At 40.1% G+C, this 23,307-nt stretch overlaps 1 protein-coding gene across 8 annotated transcripts in view; it reads right to left on the minus strand.

Annotated features, from left to right (window-relative positions):
• ATP13A4 (ATPase 13A4) overlaps positions 1 to 23,307 on the minus strand; it is a 127,670-nt gene that overhangs the window by 40,596 nt on the left and 63,767 nt on the right. For 4 of the 8 annotated variants that reach the window (XM_014732819.3, XM_023623507.2, XM_023623508.2 and 1 more), the window contains 10 exons: positions 22,048 to 22,117; positions 15,196 to 15,330; positions 12,172 to 12,342; positions 10,642 to 10,799; positions 9,850 to 10,062; positions 7,325 to 7,386; positions 3,872 to 4,022; positions 1,798 to 1,884; positions 1,414 to 1,567; positions 133 to 244 (listed from right to left, as the gene is read on the minus strand). In XM_014732819.3, the coding sequence (XP_014588305.2) occupies positions 133 to 244; positions 1,414 to 1,567; positions 1,798 to 1,884; positions 3,872 to 4,022; positions 7,325 to 7,386; positions 9,850 to 10,062; positions 10,642 to 10,799; positions 12,172 to 12,342; positions 15,196 to 15,330; positions 22,048 to 22,117 (1,313 nt within the window). The remainder of the gene's footprint in view (positions 1 to 132; positions 245 to 1,413; positions 1,568 to 1,797; positions 1,885 to 3,871; positions 4,023 to 7,324; positions 7,387 to 9,849; positions 10,063 to 10,641; positions 10,800 to 12,171; positions 12,343 to 15,195; positions 15,331 to 22,047; positions 22,118 to 23,307) is intronic. The other 4 variants (XM_005601890.4, XM_070242704.1, XM_070242703.1 and 1 more) reach the window with 1 other exon arrangement.

Genomic DNA, 23,307 nt, shown 5'->3' on the forward strand with positions numbered 1-23,307 from the left:
TACATCCTTGTTTACCAAGTTCAAAACATTTCATGCACGCAAATCCAGCACGCTATGTTTCTGTGTCCGCTGCCCAGTCTGGTGCATCTTCCCACAAAACCATTCTGCTTTATCAAAATCCTCTCCACTTACCTCATCAAGGCAGTGGTGTGGTGGTCCATTTCCAGCTTTTTGTAGGCCAGCGCTATGACCCGGAAGCCCTGTGTCGTGTAAATCTGAAGTTCACTAACAAAAGTAGTTGGTACTGTTCAGAAAATAACACAAGATTAGCATGTAAAATTTACTCAGCTATTACTAGCATAGAAATTTTTTACAACCAGATCCAACTGTTGTCCAAGAAAACGTACCTCTAAAAAGGTACACAAACAAGTCAGTGGGAACACTAAACATACATTGCCAGGGTTGACATTGTGGGATCCAGTGAAGCCAAAATGAGAGGGAGGCATTCAAAAAAAAAAAAAAACAAAGAAAGAAAGAAAGAAAAAGGCTGGAAAAGGGGTATAATTCTTTTTTCTCTAGTTTAATCAGTGAACATTTATTGAGAGTCTATTCTCTGTCAGTCATTGGCTCTGGCTCTGCAGAGATTGAACTGTAGGCCCTGCCCTGAGGATTTCTGTCCAGTGGGGTAAAGGCTGGAAGGCTAGTAATACAATCAATACTATGATCTGAGCAATTGCAGCTGCTATGGAAGTACTTAGTGTGCATATAGCAGACTGGGAGAAGGTGGTTAGATGAAGGAAGGGAATGGGCATTTTGGCTCAGGGAGCATCACGTGCATAGGCACAGACTCAGCATTCCTTGAGTAGTTAGTTCAGCTCAGGGGAAGCACAGAATGTGAGGAGAGGAGTGGTAAGGCATATGCGGAAAGTTTGATAAGCGACAGATCATGAAGCCCATATATATGATCCTAAACAGGTTTGAGATTATCCTGGCCCCTATGCGAAGCAACCAGAAGAATAAAAGCAGGAAAGTGACAAAATAGTTAAGCTATGTGATGGGAAAACCAATCTGGTCACAGTATGAAGGGTGAATCAGCATAGGGGAGATTGAGGGCAGGGGTCAATTTATCAACTATTGAAGTGAGCCAGCGGAGGGATGATGAGAACCTGAGCTAACAGCGTGACAGGGCCATGGATCAGCAATTGAACAGATAAAGGCACTAAGATAGAGGTAGGAATCAGGGGAAAGTCCTAAACTAGGGGTAAGGGTGGGAATGTTGGTACCATTCACCAAGATGAGAAACATAGGAAGTGAGAAAGAGAGGCTTGATTTTGGTACTGAGTTTGGGATGCCAATGAGTCACCCAATTGGCAATGACCAGTAGGCAATAGGATTCATAGATCAAGTGCTGAAGGCACATATTTGAGCTGGAAATACAGATTTTCCAGTTGTAATACAAGTCTATTCACTTACCTGTCTCAGGGTGGCAAAAGCTGGCCACCTTCTCTGGTGCACCTTTCATAAAAGCCATCCGGTCACCCCCCATCTCTTGAACAATGACTGTCATCCTCTGCAGTGCTGATGAAAATGGGAACTGATGCAGGATTGCAATTCCTTCCACTGGTACCTGGTTGAGGGACGGGGAAGAGAGAGGGACACATCGACATAGCTTCTGACTATTGGGAATTAACTCCTCCTCCCTCGATCCTTATTTTAGCAAATAAGGGAAACAAGGTTTCACCAATTCCACATGTGGAATTCAACGGAAACACACCTGTGACCTTTCAAAATCATGGATGTGAGGGAAGCTTCCCTTTGAGTTTGGGTGTGGTGGGGTAGATAGCAGGCAAGGCTTACCTGGCTGGCTGTTTTGCAGGGCTTAACTACCATGGCGTGGGCCGGTACTCCTTTCACATGGAAATCGTCCCCAGAAGTAGCCATTTCCTATTTCACAAATAGGATATTTCATTGTAGGGATTTATTCCTTGTTCATCCACTGATACTATGCTCAAATCCTCCCCTTGAGAAAATCCTCACACCAATCAATGTTTTCTCGGCGTCTCTCCCCTCAGCTAGACGGAGGTGAACCAGCCTTATTTCACCACAGAAAAAAATAGTGCGTTAGAAATGCTGCAGAACTTGAAGGGCAGACACTTCTGAATTATTCATGCAATTTGTCCTGCTTTCTCTGTTGGAATGTGCTGTATAAAGGCTCATTCTCATTTCTGAAGAGCTTAACTTGAAAATAGTGCACATGAATAGCCAGATTTATTGTGTGTGAGGCAAGCACCTTACTGTCTTTCTTTTCCTGGAGTTCAGTGCTCCTCCAGCTCTCCCTCTCTGTCTAATTTGGATGGATGGTCCTCAATGTGCAGCAGGGCAGGGACTGTGATGTACATGGTTAATGTTCAGGAAACACTCCGTAATTGCTGTAATTTGTCGTTGTTAGCACTGTCGAGTGGATTCCAACTCTTAGCAACCTTGTGTACAGCAGAGCACAACCCTGCCCAGTCTTTTTGTGCCATCCTCTCACCATCCGGTGTTCTATCAGACAATGCTCCGCTGCTATTCATAGGGTTTTCATAGTCAATTTTTTGGGAAGTGAGTGGCCAGATCCTTCTTCCTAGTCTATCTAGTCCATAAACCCTGCTGAAACTTGTCCACCATGGGTGACACTGTTGGTGTTTGAAATACCAGTGGCATAGCTTTCAGCATCATAGCAACACAACAGCCACCACAGTGTGACAAGTGACAAACAGGTAGGTGGTTCCCTGACCAGGAAACAAACCTAGACCACCAAGGCTAGCTAATTGCTATAATAATGACCCTAAATTATAAACAAAGGAACCTTCTGAACCAGAGATGTCAAAATGCTTTGTAGCCATCTCACTGAGTGGCTGAAAAAATCTGAGAGAGGAAATTGCAATCCCTACCTAAAGATACAGAGATAGTAACCCAGAAAGAATGGCAAAGTTACATCAGATGGCTACAGAACCATGCCCTAGTAGAGCTGGAAAGGATCCTAAGGACAGTCTCCTTCAGCAGGTCTCACACATGTATCGTGGGGGTCCAGAGCTGCACCAGGCTACAGGGGGTGGTGATGGGCTTGTGGCTAAGTAGGTGGGGATGTGTGCCCTGAAGTTTCACCTTTACTCCTCAAATGCGCTCTCAACCAGAGCAACTCCAATTATTTGTGTTTTATAGGGTTCTTCTGAATAAGATTTCCTTTTAAGCAAAGATTCTGGCTTTTTTGTTTTGTTTTATGTGAACGCTGCGGGTCTAATTCAATGCCCTCATTCTAAGGTCAAGGAAGCCAAAGTCCCCACAGGAGAGATGACCTCCCAGGATCAAGCAGTCAGTTAGAGCAGAACCAAAACTAGAACCGGGAGAGCCATATTCCTCGTCCTGAACAACAACATTTGCTCTTAAATCAACTTCGAAGTTTCAACAAAAGCTCTCATGGTTTTCTTTTTTATTGTTTCCAGCCTTGGAAACAAAATCAATACTAAATGAGTAAGAATAAAACTCCTAGTCACAATAAATTATCCTAACCACTGGTGACAGTGATGTTTCCTCATCCTTATGTTCTAGAAAATTTTGAAACCAGACATTATTCCTACTACAGTCTAAAGAGTTGGAAATAATTATATAATAATTACAATTATATTAATATTATTGAGCCTGTAATATGTGCCAGGCACAGTATCAGGGATTTTTTTTTAATGCATCATCCCATTTAATCCTCACAATAATCCTACCACAGAGATACATTGTGCGGAGAAGAAAACCAGGCTTACATGATTTACCCCTCACTGCTACATACACTATAGTGGGGACTTCACATTTTATAAGTATTGAATAGCTGTAATAAAACCTGTGTTGCTCTGGCATTGAAGAGAGTTCTTAGAGTTTCTGCAGAGCAGAGGCTTACCCAGGTGGTGGCTTCAAACATTTTGAGGTCCAGAGGGTCTCCCTGGATGGTCTCATCTAGAAGAATCAGAGAGTGGCAGCTGGCCATGGCCGCACACAGTGGGCCCCATGGCAAAGCCCTGCCCGAGGCAAAGCTATGGACTTCCTGGAAGCTAAAGAAGAAAATAGAAAGAGTTTCAATCCTATTCTCCCGGGCCAAAATGGAGCTTCTGGAGGTGACTATCTTTTTAAAGAGTGGTTTAACATGCTTTGTTACATTACGTGACTACTCTCTAATCCCCCGAATTAACAGTGCTTCATTCGGCCATCATCCTTACATAAGTTCATTGAGTATGAGAAAAGTCTCTGAGATTCTTTCAAGTTCTTTCTTCCCTCTTTTTCCTTACCCTTTCTCTGGCCATGATTTAATTCCAGAGGTATGGAAAGAACTAGAAGTATCACCCTTAGTTCTAACCACATCCACTCCCACCCCAACTTCCAGACCACTTCATTTCCAATGCTGTGAGACAGAACAGGCTAGTTCCCACTATAGCTCTTTGTGTATGTGTGTCTCTCCCTCAATGAATCCTTCAGGACGGGGCTGTGTCTTCCATAGCCCTCTCCCCAACATGTCTGATGTTTGGTCCACAGTAGACAGTCAGCAAATGTATGAGTGAATAAATGAGTGAGTTGGTTACTGGAACCCCGAAAGACCATAATGATAAAGAAAGGAACTTTAAAAAACATCTTTGAGAATGTTTTGCAACATCCCCCTCTTCCACCCTGGCATCTAGTGTCAATATGGCAGCCATCATCCCCATCGCTTCCTATAGAAAGTGGCTTCATCTAAAACCCACTGAGATACAACTCAAATGTCGTAATCAGGGTTCTTTCACTAATCCAGAGTTGAAGTCATCAAGTTTGGCCTCGGGTCCGCTGGAGGGGTGTCCTCTGTAACCTTGTTGTCAGTCCCTTCTTAAATGTGTAGCACAGTAGGTGGTTCACAAAGCAGCCCATCCTATTTGGAGGACCTCTGAGTGCCAGAAAGTGCTTCCTGAACCGAGGCAAAATCTGCTTCTTCGAGCTAGTCAGAATCTGCTTACTCTCCCTGCTCCACATGGCCGCTTCTCTCAGATTTGTGGACCAGCCTGGCTCTTTTCCCTTTTGATCCCCCCTTTCTCTGGGGTTCCACAGGAACCTGTAGCCGTGCCTCCAACATGCAGTTTCTAGACCTCTCACCTTCCTAGTTCTCTTGCTTGGAAAAGTTTTTATTTGTCGTGGTTTGTCTTAAAATGACATCTCCAGGATCAGACTATTATTTCCCACGACGTGGACACTGCATTTCTTTAAATACAGCCTTAGTTTGCTCTAGTCTTTTGTTCTTGAAAGCATATACATCACAGTGTTGACTCATAATTCAGCCTTATTTCTTCCTGGCTGCCTCATTCAAGTTCAAAAAGAGTTCAAAAACCTCTTGGCTGATTACCCACTCTGTTGATCATATCTATTATTACATATCGAAAGATCGAGTTATCTTAGCAGTTTACAACATGTCACCTGGTATTTTAGTGAACATCTAAAAGGAAGTGATCACCTGCAGCATGATTAACACAGACATTTAAGCTCAAACCAAAAAGCAAACACAGATCGGGGGGAGAAAAATCTTATTTTAAAGATGGCACACTCACAGTCATCAGTAAGAATTCTGACTATGTAATTCTGAGTTCTTGAGGATCAAGCCAGATTGATTTGCACAACAGATATATAAAACTTTCTATCATCCCTGTCCTTGGATTTTTGTTTGAAGGTTATGATTTATCAAGCCCAGGTAGCCAAATAGCCTTCTGATGGTTCTTGAAGTATCTGGCACATTGGGCAGGCCATTTTTTGGAAGTTATGAATTATTAGAGATGGGCTCACCTTTCACAAGAAGATATTTAATAGTCTGTAAGTCAGGTGCTGACTTCTTGGCTAGAATTGAATCTTTTTTCTCTCATTTTGCTCATTAAATTTGCCAAGTTTTTTTTAAACTTTAAATTTCTCTTTTAGTCATTTGAAGCCAACTTTGACCTTTTTAAGGATGGAAGGAAGGGAGAGAGAGAGAGAGGAAGGGAGAGTGGTAGGCCTAATTAATTAATTAGTCAATCACCTAAATATTGTATCAACTGTTTTTATTTAAAGTTGACAAGTCACTCTTAGAAATAGAAAGTTTCAAAAGTCTTGTGAAAAATATGATGACAATTCAGTAAGTGGAAGAGCATTCAAAAGATGGAAGGTATTTAGTTCATTTCAGATGAACATTTACTGTGCGTCTGCTGTGTGTGCCTGATATTGGGCTACGTAATAGGGACACAAAGGTGAATACGACAGAGACCGCCCTCAGGATGCTCACATATTGGAATAAATGCATACACTTTTTGTAGAAGTTAAAACAGAAAAATACTCATGAACAAAGAGACCAGGTATACATCCAATCTATCTTCAAGGGAAAATGAAAATAACTTTAGAAAGTTTAACCCTTATAAGTGACTTAATCTGGAGACTAAAGTGGTTAGAAGCATCAGGAGTAATCTTTTAACCCAGGAAATAGACTTGTTTATAAATTATATTTTAATATGAAAATGTATTAAATATATATGATTAAAATATTTTATGGACAAATTCTATGTCTATGTCTTCTGCATTATGCAGGAACCACAATGTATCTTCTATGTATAAGACGCTTTGTGATTTAGGTTGTAAGTGTGAAAGGGAAGTATTTTCATTAAAAAATGAAATAATGTCAAATTCTTCCTGTTCTGATCACATTGGAAGCTGCAGGGGAGAGAAAAAGCAGGCAGAGAAACAAACTCATTCATGGCCACAAGAGGGCCCCAGCAGAGGGATGTGTACATCCACCACACCAAGCTGAAATCTACCCAAACTGAGTCTTCTCTGGCCAGAAAAGGGGGGTTTCTGGCAGCCAGAAGGTGGAGTTCCCAGAACTAGAATCCCGAGGCAAAGGAGTACACTAGCCACGGGTCCACAGCTGTTCCTCTTCCTGAAATTCAGCGCACACAAGTCAGTGCAGTGTTCTTCCCCCTAGCACACAGAAAGCCTTCAGTTTGTACTAGGAATGTCACCTCCCTGAAGGACAATGTCGTGGTATCATCAAAATTAGGGACCCTGGGCCAATTTCAGGCCCCTGACTAATATGCTAACAACACATTACATTCGAGCAAGGATTTGAATGCAGTGTCAAAACACCCCTTCATCTCCTAGGTTTGTGAGTGGCATGGGGCAGGGCTGGAGTGGGCGGAAATATGCATGCTTTAGTGAGACTCGGAAATATTCAAGAGAAGAAATTAAAGGAAAATACTCCAGCAACCACTGCTCACTAAAGCCAATGGCAGGATCTCTCCATGATTAGTTTTCAAGAGAAAACACAGAGTTCTGGGAAAAGCGAAACTAAATGCCTTTAGTCCAAAGTACTCACCCATTCTTGTCACAGGGCACGACTCCCCAGAGGTCCAAGCCATCTCTTGTTAAGGTGCCTGTCTAAACAGAAACGAGCACCAGTTGACCCTGAAGATCCAGCAGCCCCATAGTGATGAGTAATAAGGTAAATATGTGTCACAATCATATTATCAAGATCAGCTCTTCAAGGACGGACACAATATGGTGGGCTTCTGGAGTCCTGGGCAGAAACTTTGATGAGCGCATACCAGTTGTGTGACAAGCTGGCACTTAATCTCTTTGAATTTTAGTGTTCTGTGCGATATAAGGAAGAAAACAGTATCTGCCTGACATATTTCAGAGGCTTGTTTTGAGGATCTATGTAGACCAAATGGATGGGAAAGTCCCAGGTAAGGCTGTAAGAGCTATAAAATGGGTGAGTCCAGTTTTCATAGTAGAAGTCAAAAGTATCATCAGAAATAAATCATAGGAGTAGAATTTTTTACTGTTCTAAGGAAATTATTTGCTATCTGACACCTATGTGGTAAAAAGGTGCTTATTGGAATTTCTCTCAGTGCAGTATAATGCTGAAGAGCTTGGACTGGGTTAAAACCCAGCGGGGTAACCCAGGCAAATTATCTGATCCCTCTAAATATCAGAGCCTTTATCTGTAACATCATGATACTCGTAGAGGGTGAATGAGGTAATACAAATAAAGTGCTTAATTTGACGTCCGGCATAGAGCAAGAGCTGACAATAATGCTAATTCTCATAATTATTACTTGTTTTTTATTTAAATTCATGTCACAATTATCTCTCCCACCCCTGTTTCTTTTTCCAAGTCCAAGATGAGATGATCCCATAAGTAGAACTTCTTTCCTTATGATGCTAGTTTGATCACAAAATAATATTGAAATGGTGGCAAGAACTGTGTTAACCTTCCAATCTTGGTACATCTCTCTGATATTGCAGTAATTATAAAACACAACTCTGAGTCCCATTAGTTCTCTGCTATCAAAATCTTCAATGTGTGGTTTAATGGGTACAAAGTTTCAGTTTGGGAAGATGGCAAAAGTTCTGGAGATGGATGGTGGTGATGGTTGCACAACAATGTGAATACACTTAAAGCTACTTAAAAATGGTTAAAATGATAAATTTTATGTTACATATATTTTACCACAATAAACAAATATATTAAGAAAAAGTAAAGCAATGATAAAAAAAAGAAAAAACACCTTCAACAATTCCCCACTGCCTAAAGAGAATGTAAAAATTTCTTAGTCAAACATCAAGGTCTACAAACACCCTCTCCCATTACTAATGTCCTACTCCGGTCAAAACCATGCTCTATTGCTGTCCTGACTCCACGCTTTTGCCCATATTCACCTGCCTACAATGCCCTTTTACTGTATATGTTTTTGAGTTTTCTGTATGTTATAATGTTTTGACATCTTAAAAAGCCTTTCTGACTGGAGAGAGACTGCCTCTTTGAGACTCAGCCAATAGTATGTCTTTGATACGGAAACTAACCAGTCCAGTCGGGAGCCATACCTCCTCTATCTGGCCTTATTCCCCAGGAGACAGTATTTCTCTGCCTTCAACAACCTAGGGCCAGGTATCAGACAACTAGAGACCACCTCTACAGTTCAAAGCTCACCGAAATCATTCAAACTAGCCAATCATCGCTGTTTACCCTGCCCTGCCTTGCCTCCTGCAGAAACCCCAACAAAGGCCATTGCCTAAGCACTTCCATGGCTCCTGCTTTGTTTCTGATCAAAACTTCACGTTCCCCCTGTGGCCCTGCATGGTGAGCCATGCCTCTTCTGTCTAGGGGAACTGTACACAACATTAAACTTTTCTTTCAATGGCACTGATCTCCCCCTTCCATCGCTCAGTCGCCTTTATAAATTAAGACCCAGCCACAAAAGAGCCGTTCATGCCCATCTTCACCCCAGCACATGTGTGTACAGACTAGAAGATACATTCAAGAGAAGGGAGATGAAGAGGCTGTTTGGGAGTAACTGGTGTAAAATCAAGGAGAATTTTAAGCCATATACTGCAGATGGGAAAATACAGTAAGGGTTTGATTGGGGCTTTATTGTAACCAAGTCTCATAGTAAGATACAGCTAAATAAACTCTTAATTTTTTATTCATTCATTAACTCAATAAATATTTATTCAGCACTGATTATGTGTCAGGCAATATTCTTGGCATATGGGATACAGCAATATCCCTAAATCAAAAAGGTTTAAATTTTGTTGTTTGTGTGAGGGTTTTGACTATAGAGGGACAGAATGCTATTTTAATTAGTTGTGTTTCATAGAATATTGGAGCTGGAAGGACCCTAAAAGATTGACCTATTCAGTACCTACTCTCCCTTCTCTCAACCTTGGAATCTCAGTGCTCAAGAGATGTGTCTTTCCTAGATCACACATCCAATCAGAGATAAAATGAAGTCAGGTAGCCACATCCTATGTTTCCTGCTTCACAAGAGTGTAAATTACCTAAACATGACAATAACGATGATAGAAATGGGGATGAGAATGAGGATGAAACACACATACCTTGTCAAAGCAGACAAGGTTTAATTGCCCACATACATTGATCCTCTGGGGACTGAGGCAGAAGATGCCTCTCTTCTTGAGCCTCCTCTGGGCATAGATAATGCCAGTGGTCAGAGCAGCAGGTAGAGCGGGAGGAACTGCGATGGTGATAACATCAAGGGCTTTCTTCACCACCTCCTGGAGAGGTTCCTGGAAGATGAAGTCACTCTTTAGCTGTCGAAGATAAACCAGTCATGAACAGCTTTGCACATATGACATTTTTTGTTTGTTTAAATTCCTAGAAATGGTATGAATGGGTCAAATATGGGTATAAAAGGTATGAACACGTTTATGGCCCTCAATATATTTTGCCAACATGCAATGAAAAGGCTTGTAACAATTCATAGGGTTACCCCCAGAGAACAATGTACCAGTTTGTCATGACCTCACCAACAATGGGTATCTAGGTGTATTTAAAATTCCTCACTTAACAGCGACAAAGTATTACGTGATTGGAATAAATATATTCTCAGATTGAAAATGAAAAAATTGTGTAAGGAAAAGTGTGCAAGAGGAGACATGTTGATATCTCAACAAACAAAGTGTTTTATCCCACTTGATCTGATTGTTATTATGGAACTTCGTGATCAATTGCTTGTATTGGGGAGCTGGGAATATAAAAGCAAATTTCAGTATTTGGCTTTGTGTTCCAGGTTTGTAAACCATGCCTTAGATTAAGGTCAGCACTCAGAGTATAAAATCCACGTAGGTGAGCGTATGCGTGCATGTAATAAAAGAAGAGAAGCAGCTTACCCCGCTGAGCACGTAGACGCACAATGTATAGACCATGCCAATGGTGGCCGTCCCTACGAGGCACAGGAGGAACCTGATGGCGTCCCTGTAGAGCTTAAAATTCATCGGCTTGGGGTAGAGAATGGACCTCACAAGGTCTCCCTTTGCAGTGTTGAATCCTGAAGTGGCAAAAACACACCCCACACTCTCAGGTCGACAAATCTTACTGCCAGCATTCCTCTAAACCTCAACATTGCCTTCATTTTCTCTAGAGATATGTAAACAGTGTTTAAACCCAAACACAGTTAAAGAATAATTGGGCAAATACCTAGGCACTAGGATGGAAATATCTTACCTATTTCAGGGCTTATCACTCTCTGGCCTGCCTTCCCTCTGCTTCCAAAGCCAGTGCAGCCCAGAGATAGGAAAGCACCATACTGGAGGCAGAGCACAGCTTTTCCAAATATAGCTTCATTTTAAGGAGACTCAGGAATGCACACGCACACATGTGCCCACGCATGTGCACACACACACACATAATTCACTTGAATTTAAATTTAAATGGCCCAGTAAACACTGATGGATTCAATTTCTTTTCTTTTCTTTTTTTTTTTTTTGAGGAAGATCAGCCTTGAGCTAACTACTGCCAATCCTCCTCTTTTTGCTGAGGAAGATTGGCCCTTAGCTAACATCCATGCCCATCTTCCTCCACTCTATATGTGGGACGCCTACCACAGCACGGCTTTTGCCAAGAGGTGCCATGTCCACACCCGGGATCCAAACTGGTGAACCCGGGGCCGTGCACACTTAACTGCTGTGCCACCGAGCCAGCCCCTGGATTCAATTTCAAATGCTTCTTAGTGTCAAGTTTTCAGTTTCTAGTCCTGCCTAGAAAGAAGTTGGGATTTGGGGTTAGAAGACCTGAGTTCTAGGTCCAGTTCTGTCAGTTACTGGCTGTGTGATTTTTCTAAGTTCACTTGAATTGTGTGAGCCCTAGCCTATTTGTGTACAAAGCAGAGACAGTAGGCGTCTTTGTTCTGCTGGTTTGATAGGTGCAAATAGTTTATAAACTACAAAGCACAAAAACAGTACTTTTTTTTCTTATATTCTTTTTTTGAGAAAGATTAGCCCTGAGCTAACATCTACTGCCAATCCTCCTCTTTTTGCTGAGGAAGACCGGCCCTGAGCTAACATCCGTGCCCATTGTCCTCTACTTTATATGTGGAAGGCCTACCACAGCATGGCTTGACAAGTGGTTCATAGGTCCACATCCAGTGGACCTGAGCCGGTGAACCCTGGGCTGCCAAAGCAGAACGCGCGAACTTAACTCCTGCACCACCAGGCCGGCCCCCATAAATAGTAATTATTGTCATCAGTGTTATTTTTACTAAAAGGCATCTGCCATAGTTCAATTCACATTTAAAATATATAAATTTAACACATTTAATTTGTTATCTAAAGACTGCTCTTTACCTAATAAATTTAAGGCATTAGACAAACTAAGCGAAAATATTTCATTAAAATAAAATGAAGTAGGAAATGCTAACTAACCAGTCTGCAGGACCACGGCTCTCACGGTCCCGGAACAAGCTCCCTTGGCCTGGATAACTTCCGTGCCACAGAAGAGGACGTGTCGCTTGTAATCTGCTTCACTCTGTGTTTTCCAGGGCGCAGAGCCATCCATCTTGAGTAACGGAGTTTTAGTGACTGGAATACTTTCTCCTACAGAAAACAAGCATCTCATCCTGTGAGGTGGGGTCCCTTCACTCATTTAAATCATGCATATACTCTCTCATCATACAGCAGACATTTGTTGTGAGCCTGCCATGTGGCAGGGACAGCCCTGGGTACTGGGGATACAAGGAGAAACATAAGTCTTGTTTTTAAGAGGTTTGTAATCCAGAGAGGGAGACAGACACGTAAATAAACAAGTATAATGTCATATTAAAAATGCTATGAATATTGGGGGCTGGCTTCGTGGTCGAGTGGTTAAGTTCACGTGTTCTGCTGCAGGCGGCCTAGGGTTTTGTTGGGTCGAATCCTGGGCGTGGACAGGGCACTGCTCATCAAGCCACACTGAGGCAGCATCCCACATGCCACAACTAGAAGGACCCACAACGAAGACTATACAACTATGTACTGGGGGGCTTTGGGAAGGAAAAGGGAAAAAGAAGGGGCCGGTTCAGTGGCCGAGTGGTTAAGTTCGCGTGCTCCACTGCGGCGGCCCAGGGTTCAGATCCTGGGTGCGGACATGGCACCGCTCGTCAGGCCACGTTGAGGCGGTGTCCCACGTCCCACAACTAGAAGGACCTGCAACTAAGACATACAACTATGTGCAGGGGGGTGGGGGGTTGGGGAGATAAAGCAGAAAAAAAAAAAAAGAAAAGGGAAAAAAAATAAAATCTTTAAAAAAAAATGCTATGAGCATTGTAAAACGAAACATGGATGCTAAAATAGGCTGGAAATAACCATTTAGGGAACAGCAAGTTGTGCCATCTAGAATGTGGGGTGTGGGGAATAGGAGCCATGAGAGTTGTGTAGGAGCCAAAGCATGGAGGGCCCTACATGCGCATATCTAAGTGATAACTGTTTTTCTACAGGCACTCGTGGCAGAAGAGGATGGGGAGACGTTGAACTGTTCTATTCAGAAGAGTACGTCACATTTATGTACACAGGAGTGCACTCTGCCTGCAGCACACAGAATGAATTGCAGCCTGGTGAGGCGGGAGACTGGACATCCAGGTAGGAAAGATCACAAGAGCTCCAGTTGGAGAAGATGAGGTCTGAACTATGGCAGCTGGCAGTGGGAGTAGAAATAAAGTGCTGGATTTGAGAAATGAGGACATAAGAGACCACAAGACTTGGGGAGATTTTTATATTGGCAAGTCCTGGGGACAGAGGAATTTAAACTGGCTTTCTGGTTTCTGACTTGGGGAATGAGCAGAGGATGACGTGAGTTATCGACACAGGGACCATAGGAGGAAGGAAGAATTACCTTTTGGTCACTGTGAGTTGGGGATGCCTTGTGGAATGACCACGTTGAGATGCCTTGTAGGCAGGTAGAGATTTATTTGGGTCCGGAGCTCAGGGGAGGGTCTTTGACCAGAGATATTTAGTGAGAGTTCATCACCTTATAGATGATAATTAAGACCGAGAGAAGAGACAAGATTACTTAGGGACCAAGTGTAGGGTGAGTAGAGGAGAGGACCAGGACGCCTGAGCAGCACCAACAAGCAGGGGCATGGAGGAAGAGCAGGCGTTCAGGAAGCTGACCAGTGTGGTCAGTGGTTGGAGAACTTGGAGGGACAGTGCTGCCTTGGAAAGCCAGGGAGAAGAGAGTTTTCAGAAGGAAGGGATGGTCAGAGTAGTCAAAAGCAGCAGAGAGGTCATCAAGAAGAGAAATTTAAAGAATCCATTGGATTTGGCAAGTGGGACATGGGTGACTTTTGCCAGTGCAGGGGGAGGGGCAGATGGCAGTGGGTTGAAATGCTGATATAGAGGGAGAATGGAGTTGTGAAAGTGACGATGGCCTGTTCTGAGAAACAAAGCTTCTAAGACCTTCTGCTGGTCTTTGCAGAGTGGGCAGTATAACTTCAGAGAGATGTTCCCACATACTAGGGCCACTCTCATTAGGAAAATGGTACTTGGCATTGCAAAAGTTCCAGTACCAGGAGACTTATGAATCTATGTATTCCTTAGAGGAAGAAACCTGACCTACCACAAGTTTTTATCTTTTCGGTAAAGTTACGTACAAGGGAAACATATGTTCTTGTCTCTATTTCATGCCTTTCTGGTCTACCTGGGAGAAATGGATTCAATTTGGACTTTAATGGGAACCACAGTACGTCAATGTGTATTCGCAGGCTCTCATTCCATCTCTGAAAATGACTTTATGATTCTTCTTTCCCTCACAGAAATGTTGGCACTACATCTCCTCATAAATGCATATGCAAATAAGAACTCAAAGCACTATGACCTTGAGAAGTCACTTCTCTCTGGACCTCAGCTTCCATTTCTATGAGATGCAATGACCTCTAAGGTCCCTCCCAGCTCCAGCACGCTCTTTAAAAATGAGATAGTTAGTTCCAAATATCCAGTGTATATTTTGAAAGTAGTAGATTGGTTAATCCTGCATGATGAACATTTCAACATTTTCAAGCCAAGCCAGGAAGAGCTTGGAATTGACCTTGTGGCTTTCAGAATGTCATTAATGGTTCTCAAACCCTCCAAGTTTATCTGAGACATATTTTATAGACAAATAGTAAACATAAAAGTCACAGATGATCCTGAAACATCTAATGAGTTACAATCTTCTAAGATAAAATGACAGGGTTGTAATAACCCTTTGCTCAGGAAGGAAATGCTAAACATTCTACAAGTTATGACTGTATCAAACTTAGCCCATAGAAAGCAGCTTTAATTTGAACTCTCAGAATCATCCAGAACAGGACGGTTAAGTCAGATTTATGGGCATAGGAAGGTCCCACAGCAGCCACAGGCTTTGCCATTGTCATTCACGTGGAGGAGGAGCCTGGGAGAGCCAGCAGAGGCTGAAGTCATGAGCTAGAACTGTACCTGTCAGCATGCCTTCATCTACCACACAGCTGCCATCAATCAAGATGGCATCACATGGCATTTGCACTTTGTTCCCTGTCAGAATTAATAGATCTCCGGGTACCAGGAAGCGTGATTCCAGCTCTTGGGCTCCAGCTGAAAGTGTGAGAAGACAAAGTCAAGTCAGTTTTTTTCCCACAAAAGCACAGTCTGACATCTACCTAAATTGGAAATCAATGAAAAAGCAACCAAGGTACTTAAAATAAGGAGGTTATTCTTCAACATTGATTCAAAATCTGGAACAATAATAAAAAAAGTAACAAATTCAATTATATGAGATAAAAATCTCTGTGGGGCAAAAAAATAAATAAATAAGCCAAGAAAAAACTAATGACAAATTCAGAAAACATGTTTGAAACTTACAGACAAAAGATTAATATTCCTAATATATAAGGAGTTCCTAAAAAAAGAGAGATATATCAAAAGATTGTATAGGAAAACTGCTAGAGATGTTAAAGATAGTTCACACATACAAAATGCAAGCGGCATGTTAAACATTTGAAAAGATGCTCGTTCCTACTCATAATAAGAAAATTGAAAATTCCTGCTTTCCTGCCTTCCTTTACCCTTTTCCTACCTTATTCAATCCCAAAGTTATAAGGGGTTAAGCAAGGTAAGCATTTATGCAAGGGGCTAGGTAGGGTGGGGATGGAGGACCCCAGGCTGCTATGGGTGTTAGAGCCTAAGAAGGGTGGACGGGTGTTCATTATGGCCTGGTGCAGGGTGTCAGAGGCCAAAGAGGGAGAGAAGGGACTCCATGGTGGCAATGGCCTGGTATGGGATGTTGGAGTTGGAGCAGGGTGAAAATGGAGTCTACATGGGAGTAGGGTGGGGGATGGTAGGGCTATTAGCAGTGATGGATAATGGATGTCATCCAAGGGGGCATTGATGCAATAAGCAGATACAATGAGAGCCAGGTTTCTCACCAACGAAAGGAAATTACAAATATAGATAAAAATAGAACCAGGATAAACTCTGTGGTATTGGGATTAGAATTGAGACAACAGTGTGAACTAATGGTTTTCAATAGATAAAGAAGTAATGTAGATGCAAATGTGTATGTGTATAAGAAAGCATACATATATGATATATTTGCTTGTCTATTTTTATACATATATTCTCTAATTCTGTTCTCTGAGAGGGCCTGAGAGCAGTGCAAACCCTATAATAATGTGCACATCCAGTGCCTGAATTTTAGTTTCTAAATTCCATTGCCCTCAAAAAAGAATCAGGGTTCCACAAAGAAATGGCTGGTCACAAGGCTGGGCCAAGAAAAGTATAACATGAGCCAGAACATCTGGTTGTGCCATTAAGGAAGTGCTCACACAATGATGAGGGCATATCAAAAAGACACTGAAACCAATTTAAAGGGCTCTCGTGGACTAAATCTGTAACAGTTTGAACATTAGCGTAATTAATGATAATAATGAACTCTAACCCATTAAATAAAATAGGAATTCATGAGTCCATAATGATGTAAACAAATGAGGAGAAAACATAGTTCTTTCTTACAGTAAAATGGCAATTAGTTAATGTATAAGGAAAGATTAAACCAGAAAATCACCATCTGGCAACTATCAAAATAATAATTAATCTAGCCAAGAAATGTCAACAGATACTGAAACTAGTGGGTGAAAATTTGATGAGGATGGTTGATCTATGTAGTCTCAGAGTATCTCTCAACAAAACAACTATTTATTAAAAAGAGGAAAAAAGTAAATTTACAATGGAGAAACCTGGCAGACACCATTGAATTAAGCAATCCAAGTTAACATCACCAGTAATAGGACAAATTTAAACTATGTATCACCTGAGAGGAAGCATCGAGAACTGCTTGGCATTACTTTTGTGACTTTCCAGCCAAAAAGGCAGAAACCGATTTTAACCAGCAGGGAATGTCAGATAAAACCAAATTGAGGGGCATTCATAAAATAAGCAGAGGAGAAAGAGTCAAGGTCATGAAAGTCAAGGAAAGATTGAAGAAGATTAAAGAGATTTGGCAAACAATAGTATTGCGCAATCCTGGATCCTTGCCTATATAGGACATTCTTGAGACAATTGGAGAAATTTGAATGGGTCTGAGCATTAGTTGGTATGAAGATATCAATATTAACTTCCTGATATTAAGGTTTGCACTCTCATTTATGTAGCAGAATGCTCCTGTCCTTAAGAAATACACACTACAGTACGCAGGAGGCGGGGAGCCACAAGTCAGCAACTTATTCTAAATGGTTCAGGGAAAAAGTTATTTGATCCACTCTCGCAACTTTTCTGTAAGTTTTAAATTGTTTTCTAAAAGAAAAAAAAGAAGAAAGAAAGAAGAGAGAAATATATACGAGATAACACTACTCACCTACCTGATTAGAAAAATCTAAAAGTTTGCCAGTATATTATGTTGGCAAGGCTGTGAGGAAACAGGCACTTTCACACATTTCTGGTGCAAATGCAAACTGGTACAATATCTATGGAAAGAAATTTGGCAATATCTAGCTATCAAAAGTATATATGCATTGCGGCCAGCCTGGTGGCATAGTGGTCAAATTCACGTGTTTCACTTTGGTGGCCCAGGGTTTGCAGGTTCTGATCCCAGGCACGGACCTATACACTGCCTATCAAGCCATGCTGTGGCAGGCGTCCCAAATATAAAATAGAGGAAGATGTGCACAGATGTTAGCTCAGGGCCAGTTTTCCTCAGCAAAAAGAGGAGGATTGGCAGCTGATGTTAGATCAGGGCTAATCTCCCTCACCAAAAAGAAAAAGAGAAAAAAAAGCACATATGCATTTATTCTTTAACTCAGCAATTTTACTTCTCAAAATCTATACCAAAGATAGACTGGTAAAAATATGAAAAGACATGTGCACAGGCTTTTTATTATAGCACTATTTGTAATAGTAAAAGATTGAAAAAAAATCCTTTAATAGAGAGCTATTTGAATAAATAGTGGTTCCCCTACACGAGGGTGCCACGCAGCTGAAACAATGAATGAAGAATATCTGTATTCACTGCTATGGGAGGGTCCCTGGGAAACAAAATTAAGTGTGTAAAGCACATACACCAGGTAATATAAGTTAAATGTATATGATATACTCCTGTTATCTAAAAAACCCAGCAGTATAAAAATATATCCTACTCTGTATATATATATATGAATATTATGTATAATTTGTATTTTTTAAATGTAAGAACAAACCAAAAACAAACAAAAATGATCATTATTAAAAGAATGAGTACGTAAGGCAGAGAGAAGAGGGGTAAGAACTCGACTCCCCTGAATGTCTTCCGTCTGATGGATTTAACTTTCCAAACAAGCAGATATTTTATATAACATCTGTGCAAACGACTACAAAAATGAATTTGAAAAGCTAACGCTAAAAGTCTACAGCAAAATGAATGAGACGAACCTATCAAGTTGTTGGCATAACTATATAGAGAAGAATTATTTGAGTGACTTTAAAATATGATTTTTTTAAATGTATAATTTGTACATTTCTAATGGTATATCACAAACAGGGGAAAAGAAGAACTCTAAAAAATCTTACATTGTTTCTAGGAATAATATTGTTGCTGGGTGTTTTGGTTTGTTATTCTGAGATTATTGTATATGATGGGATAAAGCTAATGAGTAATTTCCTGCTGTCATTGAGAATCAGGACTTTTATTACGGAGAACGGAGAGACAGAAGTACAATCAATGAAGTTAAGTAAAAAGCCCATAGTTCTAAGCTTGAATTGGAAATGTCAGTATGTTTTGTTATTGTTGTTGTTATTGTTTTGATGAGGAAGATTGGCCCTGAGCTAGCATCTGTTGCCAATCTTCCTCTTTTTGCTTGAGGAAGATTGTCGCTGAGCTAACATCTGTGCCAGTATTCCTCTATTTTGTATGTGGGACACTGCCACAGCATCGCTTGATGAGTAGTGTATAGGTCCATGCGTGGGATCCAAACCTGTGAACCCAAGGCTGCCAAAGCAGAGCACACAAACTTAACCGCTACGCCACTGGGCCGGCCCCAATGGAAATACCAGTATGAACTCGTTAATGTATGTTATCTTTAAAATATTATTTCTTAGGTATGTCTTCTGAAAAATCCTAGAAACAATGACTAACACCAAAGAAATGAGCACTCCTAACACTCTGATTGAGGCCTCTAAGTACCAAATCTAAGAGCTCTTTGGAAAAATGGATGTGTCCAGGTTTGGAGCAGGAATTGTCCAAGATGAGTCTGGAATATCTTGTCATACCAGAAAGCAATAAAACTTTCAAAGACTGCTGGGTTCATGTCAAAAGAACTCAGGAGCCAATCTGAAAAGGCTCGAAATGGCTGAAGATGGGACAATGTGGGCAACAATAAGAACAAAAACTACAATGGATGGAAATATACCAACCATGTTAACAATATATGTCTATAACGACACTGGAAAAAAAAGGCTTTGGAAAATGCTAGAGGGTCAACCCATTATTTTGAAAGCTGTTAAATGAAGAGAAATAGCTATTTCTCCTCTTTTTCTTAAATAAACTGAATCTCAGAGTAATGAAATAGTTGAGGAGGGGTGTTTCTCTTTACTGAAATATTCTATTTGATCTATGAAGATGGCATGATAGAAGAAGAAATTTGAAACTCTGAATGAAATAATAAACCTAGATCATGAGCATTCAAGTCTGCTAATATCACAAAAAGAAGACAACCAGATATTATGTACCTCCCATGAGAAGTACACAATACCAACTATGATGTTTTCTTGCAAAAAACTCAAGCTTCAGAACTAACTATCAATTACAGGAAGTACAAGGGATAGAAAAATCATGTTAACTAACTCCATGAGTATGCAATCAATGTAATCTAAGCTGTGGAAGCCACAGGATGAAACAGTAGTTTCTTCAACAAAAATTTGCAAGGAAAAAAATAAGATATGGAGTGAGAAATGTGTGGATTAAAGTAAAAGACCTGCAGAGGATCCCCCATACACTGAAAGACCCATACACTGAAAACTGCAAAATATTGCAGGAGAAATCAAAGAATATCTAAATAAATGGAGAAATAAACCATGTTCATCGGTCACAAGAGCCGAACTTGTTAACATGTCAATTTTCCACAAACTGATCTATAGATTCAACACAATCCCAATCAAAATACCAGCATGTGTTTTGGTAGAAATCGACAGGTTGATTCTAAAAGTCATACAGAAATGTGAAGGGACCAGTATTGCCAAAACAATTCTAAAAAAGAAGAACAATGCTGGAGAACTAACGTTATCCTATTTCAAGACTTATTATAAAGCCACACTGTGTAGCATTGGTATAAAGACAGGCAAATAGATCATTAGAACAGAATATGTAGTTCAGAAATAAATGTACGCATACACAACTGATTTTTGACAAAGGTGCAAAGACAACTCAGTGGAGAAAGGATAGTCTTTTCAACAAATGGTATTGAAACATTTGTATATCTGTTTGCAAAAAAATTGAACTTCAACTCGAAAAAACAACCTCAAAACACGATACAGACTGATAGGTAAAACCTAAAAGTATAAAACTTCTAGGAGACAACGTAGAAAATCTTGATGACCTTGGATTAGGGAAAGATGTCTCAGATATAACACAAAAGCATGACCCACAAAAGAAAAAACTGATAAACTGGACTTTAGCAAAAGTTAAATCTTTTGCCCTTTGAAAGACCCTGTGAAGAGAATGAAAAGATAAATCATAGATTGAGAGAAAATATTTGCAAATCATGTCTAATAAAGGACTTATATCCAGAATATAGAAAGAACGCTCAAAATTTAATAATAAGAAAATCTAATCAGCAAAAGATTTGAACAGACAGTTCACCAAAAAAGACATACAAGTATCAAATAAGCAATTGAAAAGATGTTCAATGTCATTAGTCATTAGGGAAATGCAAATTAAAACAACAATGAGATATTACCACACACCTATTAAAACGGCTAAAATTAAAAAGACTGACCATACCAAATGTTGGCAAGAATGTGGAGCAACTGGAACTCCCATACACTGCTGGTGGAAATGTAAAATGGTACAATCACTTTGGAAAACAATTTGGCAGTTTCTTTAAAAGTTAAGCATTTATCTACCATATGGTTCAGCCATTCCACAGTTAGATATTTTCCCACAAGAAATAAGAGTGTAAGTCCATACAAAGACTTGAACCCAAAAGTTCATAGTTGCATATTTGTAACAGCCAAAAACTAGAATTAACCCAGATTTCCATCAAAAAGTGAATGGATGAACAAAGTGGTCTATCCATGCAATGGTCGTTTACTTAGGAATAAAAAGGAATGAACTATTGATATACTTAACAAAATGGATTGATTTCAAAATACTTATGAACTTTGATCCTGCTAAAATTAACCCAAAAATATATTATAAAAGACAAAAAATGCGTACTGTACAATACCATTTATCTAAAATTCTAAACATGCAAAGAGGTCGCCTGAGAATGGGGAGGAGTAGAGAGCGGCTGAGAGGGAAGATTCCAAACAGGTACAACATGACTTTTTGGGGTGATGGGTAGTCATTATCTTTACTGTGGTGATAGTTTCATGGGTGTGTACATATGTCAAAGCCTATCAAATTATACACTTTAAATATTTTCAGTTCGTTGCATGTCAATTTCACCTCAATAAAGTTGTTTTCTCTTAAAGATCAAAAGATCTCGAGTTCTTCATCACTTTAAGTAAATGCACAGGAAAAGATGCGTATGAAGATGGGAGTAGTAGAAACAATCAGAAAAACAAATTTAAATCCTTTTCTGATGCCATATGGACAACACACAGATATAAAACAAAGGGACTTACCTTTTCTCCCACATACTGAGACCGTAATGCTATTATGTGACTCAACTAGACGGTGGAGCTTTACAGATTGCTGAAAAAGAAGGGAAAATAAGAAAAGGCTTTTCTATTTGAGGATAGGTCTCACGTATCATTCAGTAAAGTGCTAGGCTTCTTCAGAGATGGAGCACTGTCTCATCACCAACAGAATACACTGTCTAAAAACAAGATTGAGTAGCCAATTACTCAGCTGGAAAAGCATCCAATTTGTCGTGCTCTTCACCCAGAAATAAGAAGTGTGGGTTCTTCAGTAGAAAAGAACTTCCCAGCATGCTCCATCCACTCAAAAGAGTTTTTGATAACCATAAATTTGTGTTTAGTTCTTGAAGTGGATAGATAACATCAAGAACTTTAATCATTCAAGATATGTGTTTATACCTAAATAGTTTCAAGAATTAAGCATTATTGCAGCTTTGGGATACCCCACATCGGAGTTTCTAATCTACAACTTTATAAGGAGTTGGTGATTCCTGCTATTTCCTCATGGTATATATTGTTCTAATATACAAAATATATGAGACACTGAGAGTGAATCAATAAGAGACAAAAAATATGTAATAAAATTACATTTGATTTTGCATTTATTAAGAAACTATTGTGTGAAAGGCCTTCTACTTGGTTCTGGGCGTTAAAGGTCTCAATCATGTAGTGTGTCCATTTTTTCATCCTGATTTTGTCATTTAGAACACCTTAAGGCTCCCAGCTTCAAATAATTTATAAATCTGATTAATATGTCCTAAGAATTATTAATAGAATAATATAAGGCGAAAGAGCGTTTTGCTGTTAACTTATTCTTTTACTCATTGACACATTCATTCAACATTTATTGAACAACCTTTATGTGCCAAGGACTATGTTAAGAGGTAGAGATAGAATGCTCAACAAAACAGAGTTCTTACCATCAAGAAATCTGCAACCTAATTGGAGAAATACATTTAATCAAATAACCAAACGTATTAATGTATCATTAACAATCAGTAATAATAAGAAAAAAATAATGTGCTTTTGGAGCATATACAGCCAATGGAACCAATAGAAATCTCCCCTGAAGAAGTGACACTGAATCAAATAGGTTGTTGGATCTATGAATCTCAAACTCAAAAGAGATATTTGGACTTGAGATATATAGAGATTTGAAAGTTATTAGCATCTACCTTTAGAAATCATCGGCATATACAGCCATAAGAACAATGAAGAATCTCTCAATGTACTTATATGAAGAGA

This window comes from Equus caballus, chromosome 19, assembly GCF_041296265.1.
Source record: "Equus caballus isolate H_3958 breed thoroughbred chromosome 19, TB-T2T, whole genome shotgun sequence".
Classification (NCBI taxonomy): domain Eukaryota; kingdom Metazoa; phylum Chordata; class Mammalia; order Perissodactyla; family Equidae; genus Equus; species Equus caballus.